This window comes from Melanotaenia boesemani, chromosome 18 (assembly GCF_017639745.1).
Source record: "Melanotaenia boesemani isolate fMelBoe1 chromosome 18, fMelBoe1.pri, whole genome shotgun sequence".
Classification (NCBI taxonomy): Eukaryota; Metazoa; Chordata; class Actinopteri; order Atheriniformes; family Melanotaeniidae; genus Melanotaenia; species Melanotaenia boesemani.
The window spans coordinates 18,826,662-18,836,755 of record NC_055699.1 but is presented as its reverse complement, the minus strand read 5'-3'; the positions used below and the strand labels follow the sequence as shown (position 1 = coordinate 18,836,755).

The window sequence follows — 10,094 nt, the reverse complement described above, 5'->3', positions numbered from 1 at the left end:
TCCTAATAAAGCTCATTTACCTCCCTAAACTGATGAAAAAAGGCAAAGTTACGGAGCTTAAAGGGTCCCGGAGGGTGCTCCAGGACCAAGGTGCATCAGAAGAAAATGCATTTCTACTAATTTCAGTAGAAACTTTTGATACGTTACAAAGCAGCAGCCTGAATGAAGTGAATGCACATAAAAATTATTGGTTGGTATTAAGAAACTTCCCAAATATAATTAGACTTTACCCAATAGAGTTTTGTAACCTAAAATTAGCCAGTGATGTTTTCTTTCAAGGATCAGTGACGGCCAGGTGATAATAAAGCATGATGATGTGTGCTGGGTAAGAAATTATATACAATGCAGAGAACAATGGTAAAAAGATTCAAGGTGACTGGGCACAGATGATGAAGCATGCATATAAATGGTGTCAGCATAGTGTAAAACAGTGGTTTCCAACCTTATCTTCCTGGAAGAGCCCTTTCATGCAACTGCCAAAAAGCCATGGACCCCCTGACCCCCCATGCTGAAACCATGCTTGATTTCATGAGCCAGCATTTTACCACAAACGATACATTTTGGTAAAGTCCTGTTCTTGGATAAAACCACAAGTTGAAATAAAATGTCAGGTTGTTTTAAAAGAACAAAGATGTTCTTCAGAGTTATTTATTCAAACCAGGAAGTTACAGCTCACAGATAAAGAGTGCATCATACATCAGATAAAATAAACAAGAGGATCCTTTATGGCAGCACCACAGAAGCATCCACAAGACACTTTAGAGACGGTCCCTTACTGCCACCTGCTGCTAATAACAACCTACAGCAGCACCAAAGCATCAGATATCACATGAGATATTATAGAAATAATCTTCATTATTACTGCTCATATCCTGTAAAAGAAGAATTCACCAATGTGTGGCATCATCAGGTCAACAGGTGACTTATTAATCTGTTATAGACACAATAATAAATCATTCTATATGTTACATTTATAACAATACTGACATTACAAACATGATTGTGTTTTCACACATGTAGCTGATGAACAGCATAGCACTGAAAACAGATGTTATATATAGTCCTGCATATGTTTAATATTTGTATATGTACATCAGAGACAAAGATGGATGATGTCAGACCATCAGAAGATAATTTACTCAGATAAATATAATAAAAACTAGTCTGAATGAGACCATATAACAAAAGAGAGTCATAGTCATTTTCAAACAAACAGCTCTGACATGTGAAGGAAATCTATGACATGTTGTGATACAAACACACCTGTTGTCATTATATGATGTTGTAGTCACACAGTGTAGCTGAACAATACAGTTATAATGTGTGTTTGTAGCAACCAGTGAGTCCAGTGTTCAGTCCACCTGCTGGACTCTTGAGTCGAAGCCAAATCAGCAGAACAAACAGCACAAAATGAGGCAGCAAGTCAAACAAGACAAACCAGAATGACGACCAATGATTAAGTTTAACTAGAAATTAGAACTGAGATCACTTTTCAGAATAATTTAAATATCATATTTCACCACATAACACATGTTCATGCAGAAATAAAGAAGACAGAATAGAAATCCTTCCTCTAACAGAGAACTTGACATCTTCCTCGTCTTCTTTGTGGCTCATGAAGCTTGAATGTGGATCACCCTGCTGACATAATCTGCTTCTTCTACATTCTGTGGAAATGAAACAGCACAGAGAGATGTTGGTGCTCTGCAGGGAATTTATTGCAGCTCAAACTGTTTCCCAACAGGAGCTTTATACATGTTTATATATGCAGCTTACCTTCTCTGGTTTGTTGGAGAATCTTGATCTAATCCAGCTGAAAGAAAAAGACATGAGACAGATGTTAAACTCTGACATTTAAAAGAGACCAACTGGTTTCCAGCTGCAAAGTCTCATATCATAGAACAGTTTGTCTCACCATTCAAAGATGGCGGTTGTACTGTAGAGCATTACAATTAGCAGGATCTTCACTGTAACGTAGACAACAGCCCCAAACTCCTGAATGTCTGTAAAGAGACAGAGTCACCTTCTCCTTAGTGGAAAATGTTCTACTTCAAAACATCATTAACTTTAATTCCTACTGACTGCAGACAAGTCAAATCTAAATTGATGTCCTGATTAAACTCTGATGTCATAAACCACAAACTAAACTAGTAAAGAAATTCTTCATAAACTGAATTAAATGTGAAACATGAAACATCAAAAGTTAAACTGACTCAGCTGAAATGTTTTCAGATGTTTTTACATGACTGAGTTCTCACACCTCAGAATAATTAACTAAACAGTTATAGTTGGATCTTTTACTTTGAATTAATGACTTACATGATAACAAAACCCAAATATGTAAAAAGAATTAGAAAAGAAAAACTACAACATGACATGAATCAGTTCAGTTCTGCTTTTACCTTCATTTTTAAAATGAAACCATGATGACGTCTGAATCCCGAGAATATTTGCAGCCACACAGAAGTAACTTTCTATATCAGCCATGTTGGTGATGTTAACTGTGTAAACCGTCCCTCAGACACATTAACGGGTTCCTCTGTTCAACAAAACTGAAACAGCCATGACTGAGACTGCAGTAAATTAACTGTTTACCTTTAATATTAAGACGGATTTCTTGGGACTTCTGCTTTCCCAGTTTATTTGCAGCCACACAGTAATAAACTCCTCCATCCGTTGCATTGAAGCTGTGAACCGGTCCCTCAGACACATTAACGGGTCCCTCTGTGCTGATCTTGAACCAGGTGAAGCTGCTGACGGGAGGCTTGGCTCTGCTGGAGCAGCTCAGCTTCACCCAGCTACCTGCTGACACCAAACCTGATGAACTGATGGATGCTGAGGTGTCTTTAGGAGCATCTGAGGAAAATGTGACACACATGAACTTTATTGATCAGAAGCAGCTGAACCATGATGTGCTGACAGGATCACTTACATGAAACACTGAGAGTCTCTTCTGTCTCTAATGTGTTCACACGTTTTCCTCCATCCACAGGATATCTGGCAGAACATGTGATGGTGTATCCATCATGTGTGTGTGACAGAGTGATGTTCTGCTGGATTTTAGTTGTAAAGGTTCCATCTGTGTTTTCCTCTGTTTGTCTGTGAGAGTCTTGTTGGAGATTCCAGGTGAGTTCAGGAGGGGAGTGTGGACAGGGAGTGAAAGCTGAGCAGGTTATAGTGACAGACTCCTTCTCCTTCAGGTCCTTCACATCACCTGAGATTTCTATTCTGGGTCTCTGAGGAGAATCTGGGTTTTCATATTAAACACATTTTACACAGTAAGACAGAACATTTATTAAAATCTCGGGTGATGGATGTTTTAAAGAAATTCTTCCCGATATTAATTTCACATTTAACGAATTAAACAACAGAAATAAATAAATTTAATGTTTATTGATGTTAATAATCCTACAGTAGATGTTTCATTTCACAATGAAGTTTATATTCATGAAGTTTGTAGTTTTACAGCAAAATCACTAATAATTCTTTTCTTTACTCATAAGAACATTATTTCAGACTAATAAAAATAAAACTCTCACCTTTAACTGTTATATTAACAGGATCACAAGAAGCTGTTCCCTTGAACGGTTTGTTCTCAATCCTGAAGAAGTATGTGTCTGACTGACTTGAGTTTAAATTATAAAACAAAGTGGTGCAGTTTTTCTGACTCAGGTTTCCAATTATTTTCATTTTAAAGGAATTTTCTGACTTACTGCTGTTAAAAATAATATTAGATGGATTATTTCCATAGCTTGGTTCACTTTTAAGCCACACCCCAAAAGTTTCTCTGCTGCCATCAAACATTTCTCTTGTTTGACTTTCATCCTTTTCTCCTGGTTTATCTCTAAAGCTACATGGGATTTGCAAACAAGATCCACTCAGTGCTTCCATCTGCTTTGGTGCAGTGATGAAGAGATGAACTTTGTTCTCATCACAACCAGCAAAAACACCTGTAAAACCAGATTAATGATGATCAAAATGTTACATGTGGAACAATATTCATATTTTAAAGTGTAAATAATTCTATTAATGTCTCCAAATGAAAGTGAGGAACAAACATCTCACCTGAAAGAAAGAAGACACTCAGTAACATGTTGACTGTCACCACGTTCACAGATAGGGCCGCCATGAAACTCCCACATTCCTCCTTCATCTCTTGTGTTGGAGCTGAAAAAAGAGAAAATAAACAAACATTCCCATTAAGTGTTTTATTAGAAAATATCAAATACAGAATATAGGTTGTTTTTCTTTAATATAATAACTTTAAACATTCAGATATTGAATATTGTCTATGGTAGAATTTACCATTTAGCAGCGTTTACCTTGTTAGTAACTAAGAACTTCAGCAACGTTTAACTGAGATGAAACCAACAGACTCTAATAAAATAAAGTATTGTTCTGAAGAATGAGAATAATGAATAAATCAATTCAACATCAATATCAAAATATCAATTTCTGTGTGATGTTTTCTTACCGAATCGAAGTCGTATAGTTTTAGGAACAGATAACTAGTAGATTCTCTGTTGATGAGCAGCAGCACAAATAACCAACTTCTCTTTTTAAAAGCAAAAAATATTGTGAAAGCTCAGAGATATCTGGTTTTAGTCTGTCTTCATCCGTCCTGCTCCACCCACGTAAAGAGGAAGTCGCCTCACTGCAGCATCTTCAGCTCATTAGTGTGAATGACTCATTTCTCACAAGATGTTTTATTTTTCATGCTTCACTGTCATTAATCTTCTCAATATTTAGACATGCAACATGAAAAAGGATGTGTTTTAGTATGGCTTGTTTTTTGTTAGTTTTGTCAGGTGTTTTTCTGAAAAATTTAAAAAAATCTTTAAAACATAAAAAGTTCTCATGATAGAAAAAAACAGCAACACTTGTATATGAGCCCAACTGACCAACTTCCTCTATTTACTTATAGTACTTGTTATTGTGGTTTTTACACGACTATTAGATCACATTTTAGCATTTCTCTCTGATACTCTTCTCATCACACCCATCCTCCCACAGCACCATGTGTTTTGTTACACTTGTAGAGTGGAAACACTCCTGTGATGGACTGTGTGGTGTGTACTCTGCTTCTCATTCGTATCTGGGACAGGCTTCAGCTCAACATAATGTCTGAAAATGTCAGTACTCACAAATAAATTTGATACTAGCTTCAATTTGAGTGCTATGTTGAGGAAAATGTTCAGCTACACCCCCCCCTGTCTCCAGTCAAACAGACCACACACACTACACAAACCCACAGCTTTCCTGTCACCCTGCAGCTCAGTCATGGACCTAAACACAGCCTCATCTCCCTCCACACCAGGACACCCTGAGACATCCTCTGCTTCCCCCTCCAGCCAGTGGTGGTATGCACATAAAAGTTATTTGTGACCTGCCATTAAATAAAGATAAGAAAACGCAGAAGAAGAAGAAGAAGCTGGATTTTATTTATTTATTTATTTTCACTTTCTGTGGTAGCATCCTCCAAACCGCTCTTTAGACAGTCACTAAAATATGGGTAAAGATGACAACGAAGGACTTTTGGGTGGAAACTTCCACTTCAAGAAGTTGCCAGATGGCACTTTAGATAAAACAAAAGTAATCTGCAGACTTTGCAAAGCCGAATGTAGTTACCATAGAAGCAGTTAATCGCTGACTTATCAACTAAAAGCAAAGCATCCAACTGAATGTAATTCTCACCAAACAACACTGCTTGAGCGTGGTACTCGAGGCTGCATAACAAAACCCGTGAGTGAAAAAAAATAACCACTTCATTAGTTACCTGGATAGCTAAATATTTTCGGCCAGTTAACATAGAAGCAACACTTCTCCATGTTCTGTTATGTTTGCATTGTCTTTTTATAAAAAAAAAAAAAAGCATGATTATGGGACAAATACTGTAGTTAGTCTCATTCATAAATTATGTTATTTTCAGATTGTATTGCCTTGTAAGCTGGCTGATGTCTTATTTTATTAAGCTTTTTAGTTTTTTATTCCTGCACTTTACCCTTTAGGCCTGGGTGGATTATTAAGAAGAGTATTAGTCATTGTTGACAAATGATTACTACATCACAGGAGATAAACTGTTCAAGCTTACAGAAACTTTGTGTTTATTCTACATTAACATAACATAATTACTTTTGCTTGCGGAAATCCGTTGCAAGTCTTGTGTTTTTAATAAAAAAATGCAACAAAATGTAATCATGATTAATCACGATTAATATCAGAAAATTGTGAGATTAACTGGTTAATTTTTTTTTAATATAAAGACAATATAAAAATATAATATAAAAATTAATAAAAAGACAAAGGTGACTGAGCACTAATGATGAAGCATGCATATAAAGGTGTCAGCATAGTCTAAAACAACAATGGTTTCCAACCTTATCTTCCTGGAAGAGCCCTTTCATGCAACTGCCAAAAAGCCATGGACCCCCTGACCCTCCCTGTGCTGAAACCATGCTTGATTTTATGCTTTCATTAGCCAGCATTTTACCACAAACGATGCATTTTGGCAGAGTCCTGTTCTTGGATAAAAGTTTAAATAAATCTTCAGGTTGTTTTAAAAGAACAAAGATGTTCTTTAGAGTTAAACACTCTTAGAAATAAGGGTTCCAAAAGAGTTCTCTGTGAAGAGCAGACAGAGGTCATACCCAGAACCACTTGCATCTGAAAACACTTTTTCATTGAAAGGGTCTATCAAGGGTTCTCTGTAAGAATAAGGGTTCCTATAGGAATCCCTGTAATGCAGAGAACCCTTTTTTGGGAGAAAAATGTCTTGAAGGCCTGGTGAAAGTATGGGTGTTAGGAGATCATCACCCTCAAATATTCATGTTTTAAAAACTATTTTTTAATGTATGTGTCTAGAATGATCTCATCAATTCATTTTACTGATTCTAACAAAGTCTGAAATTTCATGTCTTGTCATAGACTAGTTAAATGTATTGCATTTGGCAAAACAGTGTTCCAAGACTGGTTTTTAAACCTTAATCTCCATGATAGACAACTGTGCTGACCAGTCAGGTGAAGAGTTAAACCATGAGGCTGACTTTCGGCACCATGTTTACATTAGAGCCAATCAGCAGCCACAGTGAAGATGACACAGGATGCACAATGACGCTCGCCCAGGAGGACAGAAGTTTAGGACTTTGCTGCTGCCAGTTAGCCTGCAATTTAGCTGCGCTCTTAGCCCAGATTTTATTTGAACATAAACTTTTCGCATTGATTAATTATCATTTTATGTTTAGTATAAAACAAAACTAAATAACAAATAAGGTGTTTCTAATAATCCTGTATATCGTGCAGTGTAATAAAAATGATTAGCAAAGACAACTGAACATGTTACGTTTCTGTCAGAGGGGGTGGGGCTACTTTCAAAACTCAACATATCTGGATCACAAAGGTTCATGGGAAATGCAGATTCAGCTGAAATGAAACCTTTTTTGATTGCTGTGCTATAAATTTGAGTTATGTGCCTTAATTCCTGTGCTATATTAACAATTAGACAATGTTAGCAAGTTCTGCCCTGTTTGAAATTTAAAGTTGGTACCATGAGCGAAACAGTGCAGGAAAAGAAGCCACCAACAACCACATACTCTACATTTTGTGTCATGGACATAGACTGTATTTAAAAGATGGCGGATCCTCTGTGACGTCACCTGTAGTTTTCTGAAGAGCAGAAGTGAAGTTCGTTGGGCGTTCCAATTGTCGCCATCTTGGCAGCGTCACGCCTGCTACCGTTCCTGGAAAATACAAACATGGGTGAGGTATCCAAGCATAGCATTTTTATGATACACACTCAAGATTTACCATATAAGGTTCTCTGTCCTACAGACTGGATTCACACACGAACATGTCTTCTACGCACACGAACATCCTATATGCAAACTCTGTGATTGGAGGATACAGGACTGAGGAATTTTCTTTGTTTAAACCATATATAAGACAGAACTGTACATCAGGTCTTTGGGTCTTCGTTCTGGTTTTGGGACCTCCAGATTTTTCTGCAGAAATCTGTTTTGATGTCTGAACTTTTGTAATAAACTTCTTTTTATTATTCAAGTCAGCGTCCAGAGACATTTTTGCCTGAGGTTCAACTTTTCCACATCTCCTTATCAAGATACATCATGGGCAAAGTAGCGGAGCTGAGAGTGGGGCTGTGAGCGTGGGGGTGGATGATTGACGTCTATGAAACTCTGAGCTGCCTGTAGCTAAGAGCTAACTGAGCCAACTTGGATCTAAAGTGAGCTAACTGGCTAATGAAGGTCGGTGGGCAAAAGCTAAGGTGCGCTGTTAGCCGGCTAAAAACCGCAGTTGTGCTACACTCTCCCTTCTTGCCGCAGATGTTGGATATATTTCAATCAAAAGGACACGCCCCTAATTATGTCGAATTTCAAAATAAAATAACATCCAAATGGATGAGTTAGAAAAATATTCAGCCCCCTCACAGTTTTCATGAAGATAAACTTGACCTATTAATACTAAAATGGATTTTTGTACCAGGCTTTAAACATGTTTATTTCTGCTGTGAAGTTGGCCTTTTTAACATGGGAGTCTATGGGGATTGACTCTGTTTTGGAGCCAGCTGCAATTTTTTGCACTTCAACATATGTTTCACATTTTACAGCCGGAGGTTGCCGCTTGGTCAGGGGTAAAGTGTTGATGGTTACTCACATGACCTATTGTCTCTTTTTCAGTTCTTCAGATAGCAGTTCTGGACCCCTAATCTTTGCAAAAATGCATCTGGAAATTGTTATCATTGCATGGTGTATGACAATGTTCAGTAAAACAATGAAACAATTTGTGCAGATCTCATTTAAGATAGTTCGAACAACTAGAGAGTATAAAGAAAATTAGATAAGTGGACTAATAGGTTTGAGTAAAGTCTAATGTTCGCCCACGTTGGTATAACTTGACGTTTCTGTTAGGGTTCCTGTCTGTCTCCCCTGTGTATATGTGTTCTCAGATTATCCTAGTGTGTGCATCTGGCTCCCTCTGTCTGTCTTGTGCGTCATGTCTGTTTTCTACCTGGAGAAGTTCAGCAGCAGCAATCATCCCACCTGGGCAGATCATCACACCAGGAACTCATCCACCAATCAACTGTCTACAGTATTTAAACACCGGACCGTTCTGCATTCCTCGCCGGATCGTCCAGTTACCCATCTGGTATATCGTGGCCTTTCTTGCTTCTCTGTCTCAACAAGTTCATGTCTAACGTCATTCTTGTATTTAGACTCCTGGTGTCGTGGATCCTGCCTGTCCTGTCTGCCTGCAACCTCCTGGACTGTTTTCCTCCATACAATCCACTTCCTCGTCCCTGGCTCCAACCAACCACCCGTCCGACTCTGCCAGCTTGCTTGCCAGTCCAGTCAGCAGCGAACCTCTGAGGATCTTGGATTTGGAAAACGGATCATCCTGTTAATTTTCTGGTCAACATTAAAACCCCTTTCTTAATTGATCACCGTCTGTCTCCTGGTTGCTCAGTGTCTGCACCGTGGGTCCAGAAACCCTTGCCTGTCGGACTCACCGTAACATCTTCAGCATTTACAAAAACTAGAATGGTTTAAGACAACAAGTTTCCACGCATATTTCTTTTTTTTTTGTAACTCAATTTTTATTAACAGTTTAGGCGAAGCGTAACAAAGAACATTAAGTTTGCACAGAATAATATTCATAATATTCATAGCCCCCCCCCCCCCCCCCCCCCCCCCACCCTTTCCCCCCCACCCTTTCCCCCCGACCAACACATATCAGATCCACCGGTTAAGATATTATTTAGCTTAATAAAAAGTCCAGTGTGCGAATGGGGACATGACCTTAATAGGGTGCCGATCTATCTATTAGCAGTGAGTAGCGTCTTGACGTCATCAATTCCTTCCAACCAGGTTTGCATAGTACCAGGTTTGGCATGATTAAGCCTAGCTGAGGAAAGTTCCAAATACAGAATGTCCAACAAAGTATGTAACCAATGTTTTAATGAGAGGTCATGAGGAGGTAGCCACCTCTGGACCACTAATTTCTTGGCTGCCGTCATGCAAGCCAGCCATAGTTTGCGAGATTTCGGGGTGACTAGGAGTCTTGAGCTGTCCAACAGTAGCAGT

General features: G+C 38.3%; 2 protein-coding genes across 2 annotated transcripts in view; both read right to left on the bottom strand.

Moving 5' to 3' along the window:
* Positions 1 to 1,596: 1,596 nt before the first annotated feature.
* LOC121628706 (B-cell receptor CD22-like) overlaps positions 1,597 to 10,094 on the bottom strand; it is a 46,613-nt gene continuing 38,115 nt past the window's right edge. Inside the window, exons 5-8 of the mRNA XM_041967936.1 lie at positions 2,596 to 2,856; positions 1,916 to 2,003; positions 1,777 to 1,813; positions 1,597 to 1,667 (exon numbers count right to left, since the gene is read on the bottom strand). Of these exons, the coding sequence (XP_041823870.1) occupies positions 1,614 to 1,667; positions 1,777 to 1,813; positions 1,916 to 2,003; positions 2,596 to 2,856 (440 nt within the window). The 3' untranslated portion in view covers positions 1,597 to 1,613. The remainder of the gene's footprint in view (positions 1,668 to 1,776; positions 1,814 to 1,915; positions 2,004 to 2,595; positions 2,857 to 10,094) is intronic.
* Positions 2,868 to 4,551, bottom strand: LOC121628709 (B-cell receptor CD22-like). Its single transcript, XM_041967939.1, has 4 exons — positions 4,475 to 4,551; positions 4,066 to 4,167; positions 3,540 to 3,950; positions 2,868 to 3,247 (listed from the first exon to the last, which is right to left on the bottom strand). The coding sequence occupies exons 2-4, from the start codon at positions 4,151 to 4,153 to the stop codon at positions 2,925 to 2,927; spliced, it is 822 nt and encodes a 273-aa protein (XP_041823873.1). The 5' UTR covers positions 4,154 to 4,167; positions 4,475 to 4,551; the 3' UTR covers positions 2,868 to 2,924.

Coding starts and splice junctions, on each gene's coding strand:
- LOC121628709 (XM_041967939.1), bottom strand. CDS start 4,153: ATGAAGGAGGAATGTGGGAGTTTCATGGCGGCCCTATCTGTGAACGTG. Junction 3,951..4,065: donor GAGTGTCTTCTTTCTTTCAG/GTGAGATGTTTG, acceptor CTGGTTTTACAG/GTGTTTTTGCTGGTTGTGAT. Junction 3,248..3,539: donor TGTTAATATAACAGTTAAAG/GTGAGAGTTTTA, acceptor ATGAAAACCCAG/ATTCTCCTCAGAGACCCAGA.